The sequence below is a fragment of the Tiliqua scincoides genome, chromosome 8, assembly GCF_035046505.1.
Source record: "Tiliqua scincoides isolate rTilSci1 chromosome 8, rTilSci1.hap2, whole genome shotgun sequence".
Taxonomy (NCBI): Eukaryota; Metazoa; Chordata; class Lepidosauria; order Squamata; family Scincidae; genus Tiliqua; species Tiliqua scincoides.
This window is the reverse complement of record NC_089828.1, coordinates 30,715,302-30,731,090: the sequence shown is the minus strand read 5'-3', so window position 1 is coordinate 30,731,090 and position 15,789 is coordinate 30,715,302. Positions and strand designations below refer to the sequence as shown.

At 45.4% G+C, this 15,789-nt stretch overlaps 1 protein-coding gene across 1 annotated transcript; it reads left to right on the top strand.

Moving 5' to 3' along the window:
• LSM4 (LSM4 homolog, U6 small nuclear RNA and mRNA degradation associated) lies at positions 1–9,413 on the top strand. The gene is made up of 5 exons (XM_066636127.1): positions 1–59; positions 2,162–2,203; positions 3,848–3,946; positions 6,700–6,883; positions 8,565–9,413. Exons 1-5 carry the CDS (start codon positions 57–59, stop codon positions 8,654–8,656), a joined length of 420 nt encoding a protein of 139 aa, XP_066492224.1. The 5' UTR covers positions 1–56; the 3' UTR covers positions 8,657–9,413.
• The last annotated feature ends 6,376 nt before the right edge of the window (positions 9,414–15,789 follow it).

Sequence of the window (15,789 nt, the reverse complement as noted above, 5' to 3'; positions counted from 1 at the left end):
GTTGGGCTGGAAGGAACCGGAAGTCGGCGTTTGGGTGGCTGTGCCTGAGCAGGAAGATGGTGAGGCTGGGTTCATATGCTTGCTGATGGGGGGGAGGGTTCTGGCTGTACTGTAACGGGGGGGGGGCCCTTGAGCCTCACTGAGCCAGGGAGGTTTAATTGTGCAGGCTGCTGCAGCCATGCAATGCAGTCAGAGGCTGGTTTACTCAGAAGCAAGAACCAAGCTCAGTGAGGCGTCACCTAGGTAAGCGTCCTAAGAGAGCAGCTTTATGGGTCAAAACCCAAGCAGGCTTGCTCAGAAGTAAGTCTCGTTGGTGGAATGGGGCTTAGGGGCAGCTATGCATGTGCATAAGATTGCAGCCCAGATCTTAAGCCTGTTAGAAGCTTACTCCAGGGACCAGCAGTGGGTGGGGAGGCAGGTGAGGCAGAGCCTCCCCCACTGGAGTCTTTTGAAAAGCGCTGCCACTGTGAGGCACCCAAGCAGGTGAAGCAGAGCCTCCCCACTGGAGTCCTTTGAAAAGCGCTGCTGCTGTGTGAGGCACCCAAGCAGGTGAGGCAGAGCCTCCCCATTGGAGTCCTTTGAAAAGTTTTGCCAACATGAGAGGCACCCAAGGGTTGTGAGTGCTTTGGTGCCTTACACGGCAGCAACGCTTTTCAAAGTACTCCTGTGGGGAAACTCTGCTTTACCTGCCTCCTCACCCACTACACGGCTTACTCCCATGTAGGTAGGGACCTAGTCTTGCAGCATCTGCTGTAGGTAGGGGAAGGGAGGTTTAGGTTGCAATAAAAACAACTTAAATCAGGGCATTAAAAAAAAACACTAAGGAAGAGCAGTGAGTAGTTTTACAACTTTAACAAGAGTAAACCAGAACTACTAGGAGCCCCCACCCTAGCCTTCTTTAAAAGAAGGCTAATTTAATTTAACAAAATTAAAACCAACCCTATGAGGTAGGCTAGTCTCATAAGAACAGCCCCACTGGATCAGGCCATAGGCCCATCTAGTCCAGCTTCCTGTATCTCACAGCGGCCCACCAAATGCCCCAGGGAGCACACCAGATAACAAGAGACCTCATCCTGGTGCCCTCCCTTGCATCTGGCATTCTGACATAACCCATTTCTAAAATCAGGAGGTTGTGCATACACATCATGGCTTGTACCCCGTAATGGATTTTTCCTCCAGAAACTTGTCCAATCCTTACAGAAAGGGTTTGAGGAATGTCTCATGAGGCTGAAAAAATAGATAAGTGGCATACCTGAGCCTGCCTAGTGGGTTTGCAAAGGCAACTAATCCTATTGGTCCAACAGAACAAAGCACAAAGGGATAAGCTAAGATTGTTAGGGCTGACTAAAATATGCAGTTGAAGGTGTGTGCTTCTAGTTTACACAGAACTCTTCCTCAGGCTATATGTTTCAAAGGAGAGGGGAGTGACAGGAGTTTTCTGGATGAATGCAAGATACTAGGATGCTAACCTTGATGGACACTTGCTCTGATCCAGCAAGGTTCTGCTTTTTAAAAAGGGTTAGGTAAGTTCATGAAGAGCAGATCTATTGGAAGTTTTAGCCACAGTAGCATAATGGATCCTCCATGTCAGAGACAGTATACTTGTTATGAGATGCTGGAACTAATATGTTTCCTTCATGACTAGCTGTGGGCCTCTCTTTGAAGCATCTAGTTCACAATTGATGGAAAGATACCGGATTAGATGGGCCTTTGGCTGACCCAGCAGGATTAAAAAAAAATTTATAGCTAAATAGAACCTCCATGTTGGCAACTTACTTCTTTAATGCCAATTGTTGGAGAGGACTGTTGTCTTCATGCTCTTCTTGTGGGCTTCTGAAGAGTGTTTAACTGAGATGGAAACTAGATGTGCCTTTGATTCAGCAACAGGGTACTTATGTTTCTGTGAGCATGGTGGGTGGTGCCAAACTCCCCCACCTTTAGAGGTGTCCTTGACATGAGGCTCAGTTGCAAGGGGAGGCTTCTAAAGGTATCCTTTGAAATCCTATCAACTATTATGGATGAACCATGCCGTACTTACTGTTACACCAATTCCTTACCAGCACCAGATAAAGAAAATTAAGAGTGACTATCACTAGGCTGGGGAAGCTCATTTATGTTGCTGGTATCTTTCTCAAGGTCTTCATTTGTTTCCTTCTTGCAGCTTCCGCTTTCCTTGCTGAAGACAGCACAGAACCACCCTATGGTGAGTAACCAGGAGGATTCCATAGTTTAAATATGGGCTGATGCTCAGGTTGATGAATTGGTTTGATGAACTAAGTCTACAATCATATACACAGTTAGGAGTGAACTCTGTGGGATTTACTTCTTAGCAGACATGCATAGGATTTCACTGTTAGATGCGTTCCAGTACTAACAACCCTGTTTGCATCTGTGATTTTACAGTGACTTTGCAGTTTCTAGGTAATTCTTAGGTAGTTAGAGGTGTGAAAATTCCACTTGCTTTTCTTCCTCTACCCCTAAATAATCCTTGCTTTGCTATTTTCTACACACACCCCAGACAGTGTCCAATACTTGTAGCATTGTTGAAGCTAAATGAGCTTGGCTAATCAGCATCCAGGTGGATGACCTCCGGAAATTGTATTGAGCATTTTAAAGGAAAAGCAGAAGAGTTAATAAAATAAAATCCTTACTATCCTAGTAAGCTTAAGTGCATGGACCCCCCCCCCCCCTTGGCTGTTGTGTGGCAGTGTGGATGCATTCTGGACATTGAGATTATTTCCTATGCCATTGCTGAACTTCAGGAACACTGAGCTTCAGGCTGAATGGAGCTCTGCTTTCCAGGGCTCCGAGCTGTGCAGCAATCCAGTAGAATGGTTGGCAACCTTCAGTCTCAAAAGGCTATGGTATAAGCCTACAGCAGCCGGTATTCCCAGGTGGTCTCCCATCCAAGTAGTAACCAGGCCTGACCCTGCTTAGCTTCTGAGATCAGACAAGATCAGGCATGTGCAGGTTAACAGTTGCTGCAGTAGATGGTAGATGCTATTGTTGTGCAGTAAGAGCATACTCCCATTGAGTTCAGCATTCCTTTCCATTGGTGACCAACCAGATGCTTTAAGGCTTTGGTTATGAACTTTCCTTTGGTAACAGGCCTTCCCTCTTATTTATTCCCAGGGGTATTCCCTGGTGTCCAGAGGTAGACAGCCTGTGAACATGGAGGTTCCATATAGCTTGTAATATGGAGAGTAATAGCTATCGGCAAACCTCCCCTCCTTTGTAAATTAGTCTAATCCCCTTTTAAAGCCACCTAAGCCAGTGGCTATTGCCACATCTTGCTGCAGAAGATGTCATCAATTATTATATGTAAATGAGTGAACTGAAGTACCTTGTCACAGTGGGCACAGAATCCCTGAGAACAGGGCATTGTCCAGAACTGGGATTGCATGTGGTTTTGTGTCAGCCTCTCTTGTCTATAGGCTTGTCACTAAAAGGCCTCGATGCAGCAAATGTAGGTAAATCTGTGCCTGGACTACATTGCTGCTGGGGAGGGGGGTTGCAATACACTTCCATGTAATAAAAATCAGCAAAAAAATCCCTGTACATAGAAAACTAGCAGCTCAGGAAGAAGGAGTCTAGCCTGATGTACTCGTTTTCTGTGTTTAAAAATATTTAGAGAGATATGATTTATCTTACACATAATACACCTGTTGCCTGTTACACATTATTACACCTGATGATTACATCTTATATTACACATAATACACCTGTAGCCTGAAGTAGTATGGTCCAAGCCCAAGTTTACCTCCCCATCTACTATTTTTATGGGTAGTAAGTCAGGATGTTAGCCTTTGAGCCATTAATGCCTATCACAAATATCTTGTCTTTCCAGCTGGTGGAACTCAAAAATGGGGAAACATACAATGGCCACCTGGTGAGTTGTGACAACTGGATGAACATCAATCTTCGTGAGGTCATCTGTACATCCAGGGTAAGGCTGCCTTCCCTGTTGTTTAGTGAGTAACTGCCAATGTTGATGCAGCAAGAAAGAGATGCAAACATGCTTCTGAACAGAGACCATGTTTGGAAAAATACCATAAGGCAAAGGGAGGCTTTTGGGGTCACTTTCACTTCCGTGGAATTAATATCCTAAACACATTGGTTCCCTGTCCTATTCTGGCACGAGGCTAAAATGTTGGACATGGGTAAATGAAAAGGCTAGAACAGATATTTTAACGTGATAATGTTAAAAATGTATAATTCAAAGACATCAAACCATAATTCCCTTTAAGGGGTCTGCACTGGTGCACTGACACCTTTCAGCAGCTGCGCGACGTCACAACTTGTTGCTAAGCCACCTCCAGACATTCAACGATGATATCACATCACTGCCAAATTTCCAGGTTGCCAAGCTGCTCTGTACAAAGCTTGGCTGGGAGATGCATGGCCATGTGGTTGTGCACATTAGAAGGAACACTGCACCGGACCTCTCTACCTCTGGTTCCATTTCTGAATCCTAGAAACAGAATCCCATTTTTATGTCATAAAAACATAAGAACCATGCTGGATTAGGTCAAAGATCCTTCCATTCCACAGTGGCCACTCAGATGTCTCTGGGAAGTCTACAGATGGGGCAAGAAGGCAACCGCCTCCTCTGTGCCCCCAGCATTTGCAGCATACTGTTCCCAAAACTGGAGGTATTGTATAGTCTACTGTCTAGTAGCCACTGATAGACCTCTTCTCCCTCCATTAATTTATCTCTGTTTACAAGAACATTGTCTTTCTGGATCACACCAAGGATCCATCGAATCTAGCATCCCGAAGGCAAGATTTATACACTGTCCCTCTTCAGCCTATTGTGGTGTTTTTTCCAGTGGCTTTTGCTGGTGTCTCTTCTGTATTTGTTTTAGATTGTGAGCCCTCTTGGGACAGGGAACCATTAATTGATAGATAGATTTTACTATGTAATCCACCTTATGAACTACTCTCGTTGAAGAGCAGTATATAAGTATTCTTAATAACAATAATACACCATTCATTATCACCAGCAGATGGTATTCAAAACATAGACTACCTCAGAACACAGAGGTCCCACAGAACACAGAGGTTTCTATTATGGCTAATAGGTGTTGCAATAGACTTTTGCTCCTTGACCCTACCTAATCTTTTTTAAAGCCTTAATAGGGCTGATGTGTGTGCATTGTTCTCAGTGTGTCTCTTATGCTTTTTATCTGTAAAATAGAAATGGGAGAAAAGGAAGAGCTGCCACTCTCCCTTGCCAACTGGGAACCTTCTGAAGTTGGTGGTCCCCTTATGGCAGGAGGAGAGCAATTATCCCTGTTCAACCCAGCATAATGTCTTTCTTGTGGCTGGTGTTTGGTTTGCATCTTTTGTTAGATTGTTTTGCTATGTGAAGTGCTTTGTAAGTTGTTGTTGTTGTTGTTGAAAAGCAGTATATCAATATTCTTCATCATCAGAATAAAGTGCCATAGAGTGAAGAGAGTTGCTTTCCTGTAGCCAACCAAGCATCTCTCCACCTAGCAGAAGCAATACATGCCCAGAGATCTGCCCAGTGTGGAGCTTGTGGCAGTAGCACCTGCCATAAAGGAGAGCAAGCATCCTGTGCTTTGCAAGAAGCCCAGCAACCCATTGGTGTTAGGTGGTTCATCAGAAACGGTCCAGCTGTGATAGTTCTCAGTTGCCCTTCTATAGCACCTTGCCATTTGCTTCATCATGTAGACCAGGGTGGTCCTCATAACCTCTGAAGTATGGCCTTGTAAACAGACCCACTTTTCTGTCTCTGCTTTTATACTGCTTGCCTGATTCCCACTAGATGGCGCTGCCTGACTTCTTTCTGGAGATGCCAAGACTTGTCCGGAAGTTAAGAACAAACTCTTTGACTCTACCCTGTTAGCTTTTGAGAGAGTGCCAAATATTCTTATTTCTCATCTCAGTACAGAGGACTTGCTTTGGGGTGAAAGCAATTGGCAATTTAGGTCATGAACAGAAGGGAGAGAAAAACTGAACATAATAGAATTACTAGAGGTGGGAAAGCCCCATATTGGGGAAACCAATGGGGATCCCCCCCTTCAGAGTTTCAAAAAATACACTGTTGCTTCAGCTGCCTCCATAAAGGAGGAACAACCTTTTGAAATAAAGGTGCATTTATTTTCAGTACTTGTGTACTGGTTTGCAAACCATTTCCACAGTGGTTTTACAGTTAAAAATGACTAAAACCAAGAAAAGCAAGATTCAAAACAAGATCTTGAAGTTTTTAATGAAACCAGACCAGTTGGCCACAGTCAAGCAGCTTTCAGGATTGAGATGAAATAAATTTTAAGGTGGGTTGCCTATTTCCAGAAAGCAAATTGTGAAACGGCTAAGTTCTCCTTCCAGCAGAGCGAACTCCATGATAGAACCCTAAGCATGGTGTCTGCAGCAGATCTCATAACACTTGGGTGTATGTGCATGTGTGAGATATGTAATATGTGTTATATGAAAGAAGCCATATTTCCGGACATAATTAATGTTTTCTAAGTGACAGTTCTTCAAAGCAAGTCTCAGACTTAAATGTGTATGGGCATAAGTGTGTATGCCATTTATTTGCTTTTATAGGATGCCATATTGTGTACTTAAAAAAACTCATTGAAAATGAACAGTGAATTTAGTGTGGATTAAGTAACTTATTTGCCAGTCCAAATGCTGCATCCCAATTTTATTCCTTCCCATTCTTCTCTCTGTCAGGATGGAGACAAGTTCTGGAGGATGCCTGAGTGTTATATCCGTGGCAGCACCATCAAATACCTGCGCATCCCAGATGAGATCATTGACATGGTGAAGGAGGAGGTGGTGTCAAAGGGCAGGGGTCGTGGTGGGATGCAACAGCAGAAGCAGCAGAAGGGCCGTGGTGTTGGCGGCACTGGGCGAGGTAATGTCTAATTCTGGAGGTCCGTATAGCTGGGAGTTGGAAGGTTTGCTGATCCCCTGTGTCATTGTCTAAACAAGAGCCAAAGACTTCAGAGCACCCACTGCCAAAGGGTTTCTTGGTTTGGCGTAGTTCCATATCTCTACTGGCTTATTGCCCTTCTTTCTGCATTGTGTCTCTGAGGCTATAACTCAGTGGAGTACTGCTTTGCATGTAACAGATCCTAGGTTCATCTCCCATTAAAGAATATCAAGAAGCGAGTGAGGGGGAAGAAACCTCTCTCTGCCTGGGATCACGGAGAACTGCTGTCAGCCAGTATAGACAGTTCTGAGCTTGATGGCTCAGTAAGCTGATCCTTCTTCTCTGGATCGTCTTTCAAAATTTACCTGCAGAGTTGAAACAAACCTCATATGTCCAGTTCCCTACCCCTTACCCCTGAATCCCTGATGCTCAACGTCAAGTGAGCAAACTTAAGGGTATGTCCAGGGTACCTGTAGTTCTTAAGGGTATGTCCAGGGTCTGTAGTTCAGTGGCAGAGCATGTCCCAGGTTCAGTGTATGACACCTCCAGTTCAGGTAGCAACCATTGAGAAGGGGAGTTCTTTCCACCTATGACCCTGGAGAGACTATACAGAGCTAGAAGGAACAAAAGTCTGACTTGGCAGAGGACAGCTTCTTATGTTTGCTCATCCCTTGAATCTCTGAGACTTGCTATCGGGGAGCAAAAAAACTCTGTTTCCCTACCTGCTGGTTTGCTGTCTAGATTTAATTAGCTTAGGGAATGCTTAAAAGACCAAGCTTTAGCGTGAGTACTAATTAGCTCAGAAGGCCTTGGCTCTGGCTCCCAGAGCATGAAAAGAATGACAGCTCCATACACTGCTGGGAAGCCAGCTGCATCCACCATGAGATCGGAGTTGAGGACGGCAACCTCCTTTAATCTGCTTCTACCCAGGCAACACCTCAGGGGAACTGGCAAGAGCCCATCAAGGGTTTTAACTAACTTAAGCTAATTTTGCTAAGTCTTTCTGGAGCCCCAAGTCAGCAGACTGGATAAGGATGGAGCTGGTGATATGTGGACATGATAGTTGGGGGTGGGGGGTTCTTGCTTTGCTAGTTCCATCTGAGGGTCTGTCTGCATGAGCGCTCTTTCAGATGCTTTAGGATGTGCAAGCAAGACTTGAATGTGATGGCCTCCCCGTGGCTTGTCCCCAGCACTTGGTTTTCACATGTAGATTACCTCTATACAGAGAGGCTCCATTAAATTATCATGGTTCATAAGTGCTGATATTTATTATAAAAACTTATATTACTTGCTTCCCTCACCCATTAGATCAGTCAAAAGCCTTGCTACATGAGACCAAAGGTCAGTCTACTCTCCAGCATATCAGTTTCTTTTAAAAAACAATTAGACAACATTTTAGAAGAGGGGAAAGGTCTGTAGACTATTGCTGGACAGAGTGACCAAATGGAAATTGTGTCCAGAGGCACTCTATCTGTGAACATTGGTTGCTGGACAGCAAATTCATGCTCCATTTGTGGGCATCTGGCTGGCCACTGTTGGAGACAGATCACTGGGTTAGTAGGATCTTTGATCCTACCCATAATGCTGTACATGAAGAGACAGGTGTGAATCTTCCTTTCATTAGTGAAAATGGCCCTCTGAGATCCTTTCTGCTGTTCTCCAGGTGTCTTCGGAGGCCGTGGCCGAGGTGGAATTCCTGGGAGTGGCCGAGGTCAGCAAGAGAAGAAGCCTGGGAGGCAGGCAGCAAAGCAATGAAAAGTTGGATTGTTGCTGGGGGGCTGTGTTGGATCTAAGTACCATGTGCATAGGAGAGGATGGGCTACTGTCTCATCTCACAAAGTGGACTGGATTGGTCAATTTCATCTCCTTGCAAAGGCACGGGAAATGCGCTAATTTTTCCACATATGTCCTCCCCAAAAGTTTCTTTTGTGCGTGTGTGTTTTTTTTAAAATACCAATATGTCTGTGATTAGAATTGAGTATTTTTGGGGAGATCTAACCCTGCATTTGGCTGCAGTAAGCCATTTCCCTAGTCTATATACATGGGGTGTGTGCAGGTTGCTCTGACTTGAACAAATGAGGAAAACATCATTCAGCATTGCAAGACTTTGTACAAGCCATTTTGGAATGGTTTGGCTCTATTCCTCTCCTTGGAAGTTGCTTTGGTGAGGACAGCTCACAACCTTAGTTTGAAACCATAAAACTGCAAATGATGGCTGTGTTGGTTGGAACAGCTCCGTTTATATTTTTGAACTATAAAATACATTTAAACACAAGTGAAAAACCCTCCCTTTTTGTGGTGCTGGATGGGATTGGCCTTGTCCAGGAGAAGAGAGGGGCCTAGCACATTGCACAAGAAATAAGCGATGAAGCCAGTGAGCAGGAACCCCAGAAATTCAGCGTTTGGCAGTATTGCTGGATGTGTTATGTTGTTTTTGTTCTCAGTCAAGAAGAGCTAGAGGACCTGGACTTCAGGGATCATACCCCAAATATAATAAAAATTTTAAAAATTGCCTGGCTTCCAAGTGTGTGTTTTGTGTTACCTAACAAAACTGACTCCTTAACAATACCGTTCTCAAACTATTGGATTCTCCCAGTTTGAAATGAATTTTGTGGCTTAAACTAACTTCAGCCTTCACAACTTTTACCCTGTTATGGGGGGGAAGCGTTGATCACAGAAATACCTGGAGGTTTGCCCCTCTTATCCGACCATTGTTCTTGCCCCGTAGAAATTTAATCTTCAGTGTGAATTCAGATCTCTGTAATTGAGCAGTTACTTTCCACATCCCTGGCACCTTCCTTTTCCCATCACAACAGGAGATAAGATCCTTAGGGTACCCTGTAAGGGAGGCATGCTTGGAAGGAAGCCTCTGGTTAAGCCAATGTCAAGTTTTTATTAGGGGGAACTCATTCTCTTGGCAGGCAGTAAAGGTCAGGCAGCCAGTAACTCTCCCTTTTTGAAAAGCAGCATGTTGGATCTTGTAGAAACCGCCCTTGCATCATTAGCTGTCATTCAGGACCAGAACAAACCAGCTACATTTGCACTGCTTGTAGAAGTTAAGAGTGAAATCAACTTGTCAGAAATCTTTTTCGTGTGTGTGTTTTTCTCTCTTTTGGGCTTGAATGCTCCCCCATCCCTTCTCAATGAAATCCAATACTGCATTTTCAGAAGTTTTTTTTATTTTTCAGTAAAAGCCTGTGTTGCTGGTACATCGCTATGAGATGGGGTCATATATACATCCTCTGCGTTGTGTGAGAGGCCCCAAATTCAATCTCTGGCAGCATCTCCAGACAGGGCAGGGTGAGACTGTGGAGTGCTACCGCCAGCTGGTGTACAGAGCTACATGGACCAATGGTTTGACTCAGAAAAAGCAGGTAGTTCTGACCAGGAATGCCTTTGCTCTGCTTCAGTTCACAGGAAGCCACTTGATTACCAAATCAGGCCATTGACCCACCTCTTTCAGTATTGCCTACACCTGTGGTTCTCAAACTCTCACAGAGTTTGAGGACCACAGTAAGTCCTTGCTATGCAGAAGGGAAGGCAGCAATGCGATCCCCAAGACCGAGTCACTAAGGGGTCTATAGGGTATAGGCATTTACTTACCAGTCCCCGCAGCAGCCTCCTGGGGGTAGGCCATCCACAGGGCTCCCCAGCCTTCAGAAAGTGAAAGTGGAGCAATTGCGCTCTGCCTCTGCAAAACCAGAAATGGAGCACGATCACTTTGCTTTCACTTTTTGAAGGCTGGGGAGCCCTGTGGAGGGTCACGCAGGGCTCCCTGCACCCCCAGGAGGCTGCTGCAAGGACTGGTAAGTAAATACCAGTCCCAGAAGCCCCCTTAGTGATGTGAAGCGGGGGATCATGTTGCTGCCTTCCCCCTCCCTGTCCCTGCCCCTTAAGGGGAAACAGTCCAGGGCCCTCAGGTTGGGGCATCACGATGTCCTAGTTTGAGAAACCCTGGCCTACAGTGACTGGCTCTCCAGGTTTTCAGTATCTTCCTCAGCCTTACCTAGAGATGCTCCGAGGGATAGCACCAGGATAGCTCCTGCAATGCCAAACAGGTCTGGGAGGAGCAAGTGAGTCACTGGCTGTGACCCCCTTTGCTGAGCATCAGCTGCACCAGATCTGGCCACCATCCCACATACCTTGGTTCCACCCCATTTTGATAGGCAAGGCATGCTTTATATGGGGCCTCCTTTTGAGGAGTATTTGGGAACTGCTGCTGTAGCAAAATGCTGGTGGCAGGCTGCTGATGAGGCAGGAGCTGTTTTCTTGAAGCATGCTGGAGCGGCATAGGTACCCAGTTCAAAGAATTGAGCCTGTGTCCACTATGTCACAAAATACCACTGGCACAGAAACAGCTAGCAATGTTGCATTAACAGGGCTGATGTCACAAGTGTCACCAGGGGGTGTCACTTTCTACTGGTACGATCCTTTCTTTAAGGTTGACTCCCCACCACTTTTTTATTGCCTGCCATCATACTGAAGTAGAAAGAAGGCATCATCTACAACTTTCCTGCTAGCATCTGGAACGGTGTATTTTCTGTCCTTTTTTAAACCTTGCTAATACAAAGCAATCAGCAGGGGGTGGTGGAGGCATGACACACAGCAGTAGCTCTCTCTCCTCCTTCCCTACTGAGTAAGGGTGTGGCCATCAAGTGGAACCTGCTGTTCTCTTCCGCCATCCCCCCAGCTTCTCTTTCCATAGCCCTGTAGTCACCTTTCAATGCAGACAGTTGGTCTTTGTTTTCAGACAGGTGCTTCCCCCCCCCCAGCAAGAGCGCTCTCCCCCTTCAGACGCACTTTGGCGGTGCGCACACAGAATCATGTCGGCTTGGCCAGGCAGTGACTCACTTGCTCCTCCCAGACCCCTCTGTCTAGAATAGCTGAATGCAAGGATGAGCCAGCCAAATACTTAAAGGCTTGTGCAAAATGGCTAAAAATATCGTGTCTCAACTCTCTCTCTCTCTCTCTCTCTCTCTCTCTCTCTCTCTCTCTCTCTCTCTCTCTCTCTGCCTCTTTATTTTTATTAATTTTTTTGAAATTGCTGATGGGTTGTGGTTAGCCAGCAGTTCAGGAGGCCTGCCTACAAGGAAATTGCCCGAGGTTGGAGCTGGAGAAAATGCACATGCATGTCGAGAGGCAGACGGTTCTTCTCCTCGTCTTGCTTGATAGCTATGATTGTTGAGGTCTATGAACTCAGCAGGTGGGTGCTCTGTCACTTTTGTTTAAAACAGACATTGGCATCCGCCAGCAGGTGCTCTCCAGAGTACAAGAAGAACTCTTCTGGAGCAGACCAAAGGCTTTTCTCATCTAGCAGCCAGGTTTTTTTTTCCCTCCCAGTCAGATGTTGTTCGGAAGCCCACAAGCAGGGTGGGAAGGCAGCAACCACCACCACCCTTGTTTGTTTCTGAGTATATTGCAATGGGGGGATAGACTGCCTCTGCCCATGGAAGTTCCATTTAGATATCATAGCAGCTAACCCCATTGACAGATTTATGTAACTTTATCTCACCCCCCCCCTTCTAAAAACCATCGAAGCCATCAGCCCTTGCTGCATCTGTGGCAGGGAATTTCAGAAATTGTTCCTGCATAATGTGAAGAAAGACTTCCTTTTGTTTGCCTTTAGTCTTCTGCCAGTCAATTTCATCCTGTGAGCCAGAGTATCCTAAAAGAAGAAAAGTTCTCATTGGCAATTTCCTCCATAAAATTTATACATTTCATATGTTGTTTCTCTTCCTCTTACTTGTCCTTTTTTTTTTTAAACAAAAAGCCCCAACAGTTCAGCTTTTCCTCACTGGAAAGTGATCCAGCTCCTGCTCATCTCCTCATTTCTGGAAAGCACTTAGCCACAGAAAAGCTTCATGTGCTAGGCAGGGGTGTCAAACCCGTCTCATACAGCAGGCCAAATCGCATTCAGGATGCCTCCTGAGAGCCAGAAGTGATGTCATTAGGCAGGAAGCAATGTCATTAAACAGGTGATGACCCAAAATAAGCACCCTTTTCTCATGTAGGAACATTAGCTGAAAATGACAGAAGGAAAAATACACAAATCTTAATCATATTGCAAGATATGGGAGAGCCCAATTATCATGCAGGCCACCCTTTCAGCAGAGACAGCTCAGCAGTTGAGAGCCCAAGGGCTGAATAAAAAGCTTCTGTGGGCCGCCTCCGGCCCCCAGGCCTTAGTTTTGACACCCCTGTGCTAGAGCATCATTGCCTGTGCACTATAGCCCGACAGCAGCCTGGGGACTAAGTATTTGCTGGATCTGGTTAATCCATAACTAGAATAGTTAATCAACCTTCCCTGTAGCCTCATGATGTTCTGATGAGTTTGGGCCCAATTCTATCCAACTTTCCACTACTGATCCAGCTGCAATGCAGCCCTGAAGTGAGAGAACAAATGTTGGGAAGGCCTCCATGACTGCACCCCCACTGCAGGATGCAGCAAGCACTTCATTGGCATGGCTGCACCAGTGCTGGATAGTTGGATAGGACTGGGCTGTAACTGAGCTGCTGGAAGAAGTCACATAAATTGCGCAAGTAGTAGGCATCACTCTGGGAGAGAGGCACATGTATCCTTCTCTCTACAGACAGACATTATCTGAGAAGAGCCATGCCGCTGAGTGTAAGACAGTAAATAGCATCTGACAGAGTATTCTGGTTCCCAATTGCTCCCATCTGCTTTTGTCACCCCCTCCCTGGGCTCCAGCGATCTAGCCAGAAACAAACATTTCTTAAAGTACCTTGCTGGTTTGTACAAATTCCAAGCTGGCTGGCAGGCTGCGTGTATATATAGGATATTGACTTGCTTACATGGAGTCTATGCACATCAAAGGGTTGACTAACGTTGTAATCCCAAACACTTGGGAATCAGGCCCACTGAACAGAGTTATAATAATAAATAATACTTCTGGGTAAATATGCATAAGCCTGTGCTATAAGCACAATCCTGTTCCAAATCTAGTTCTAAGGACTGTGACTCCACAGTCAGGGAATTAGAGGGCAGGTCCTCTCTTGGATTGGGAACTGGTTGAAGACCAGGAAACAGAGTGGGTGTCAATGGACAATTTTCACAATGGAGAGAGGTGAAAAGCGATGTCCCCCAAGGATCTGTCCTGGGACCAGTGCTCTTCAACCTCTTCATAAATGACCTGGAGACAGGGTTGAGCAGTGAGGTGGCTAGGTTTGCAGACAACACCAAGCTTTTCCAGGTGGTGAAGACCAGAAGTGATTGTGAGGAACTCCAGAAGGATCTCTCCAAACTGGGAGACTGGGCAGCAAAATGGCAGATGCATTTCAATGTAAGTGTAAAGTCATGCACATTGGGGCAAAAAAATCAAAACTTCACATATGGGCTAATGGGTTCTGAGCTGTCTGTGACAGATCAGGAGAGGGATCTTGGGGGGGGTGGTGGACAGCTCAATGAAAGTGTTGACCCAATGTGCAGCAGCAGTAAAGAAGGCCAATTCTATGCTGGGGATCATTAGAAAAGGTATTGAGAACAAAACGGCTAATATTAAAATGCCATTGTACAAATCAATGGTAAAGCCACACCTGGACTATTGTGTCCAGTTCTGGTAGCCACATCTCAAAAAGGACATAGTGGAAATGGAAAAGGTGCAAAAGACAGCGACTAAAATGATTACTGGGCTGCGGCACCTTCCTTATGAGGAAAGGCTACAGCATTTGGGCCTCTTCAGCCTAGAAAAGAGGCACTTCAGGGGGGACATGATTGAGACATACAAAATTATGCAGGGGATGGACAGAGTGGATAGAGAGATGCTCTTTAGACTCTCACACAACACCAGAACCAGGGGACATCCACTAAAATTGAGTGTTGGGAGAGTTAGGACAGACAAAAGAAAATATTTCTTTACTCAGCGTGTGGTTGGTCTATGGAGCTCCTTGCCACAGCTTGTGGTGATGGCATCTGGCCTAGATGCCTTTAAAAGGGGATTAGACAAGTTTCTGAAGGAAAAATCCATTATGGGTTACAAGCCATGATGTGTATGTGCAACCTCCTGGTTTTAGAAATGGGCTATGTCAGAATGCCAGATGCAAGGGAGGGCACCAGGATGAGGTCTCTTGTTATCTGGTGTGCTCCCTGGGGCATTTGGTGGGCCGCTGTGAGATACAAGAAGCTGGACTAGATGGGCCTATGGCCTGATCCAGTGGGGCTCTTCTTATGTTCTTATGACAATGGTGGCTAGCCTGAAAATGGTGTCAGCTGTGTACCAGAGCAAGGAATGTACTTCCTGGGTGGGGACTGATTGAGGTGGGAGAGAGGAGGCAAATGAAATGAGGTTCCTACACATTCAGAAAAAACATCATTTTTATTATTCCTTCAGGCTTAATGTTTACTGCGAGACTGCAATATTTTTTAATTGCCATTGTATTGTCAAATGTACCTCTGTAGCCCAGGACCAGAATCTTAATTAAAATAAAAATAAAGGCAGCTCAGTTTCCATATTAAATGTTGTTTCCATGTCAAATGTATTTTTGTAACACAGGAAGAATGGAAATGCCAAAGAAAAATTAGAGAAGCTCAATTTGTTACTAAACACTTAAACATGGTGTAATTAGAGAACCCATTTTACAGAGAAGTCTTTGAAAACTGGGGCTGAGAGACAAAGGAGGTGCCCTGAGCATGAGAAGCTCAGGTGTGACCCTTATAGAGCCGTGGACTACACCTGAAGCCAGATAGCTCAGTCTCTTTTATTGTTGAAGCTAAATGGGTTTGTGTCGTATACTTGTCTTACACTCCCAGGGTTTTGGGGTGCTCAGAGTTGTTGGTTCTGAACCCTAGAGCCCTCAAAGATCCCTGTTCGGTAGTACTGCCACCACCCTGTAAGAGCCAATGCCTCAGTCCAGGGATACTGAGACCCTCT

Coding starts and splice junctions, on each gene's coding strand:
- LSM4 (XM_066636127.1), top strand. Junction 2,204..3,847: donor CAGCACAGAACCACCCTATG/GTGAGTAACCAG, acceptor TTGTCTTTCCAG/CTGGTGGAACTCAAAAATGG. Junction 6,884..8,564: donor TGTTGGCGGCACTGGGCGAG/GTAATGTCTAAT, acceptor GCTGTTCTCCAG/GTGTCTTCGGAGGCCGTGGC.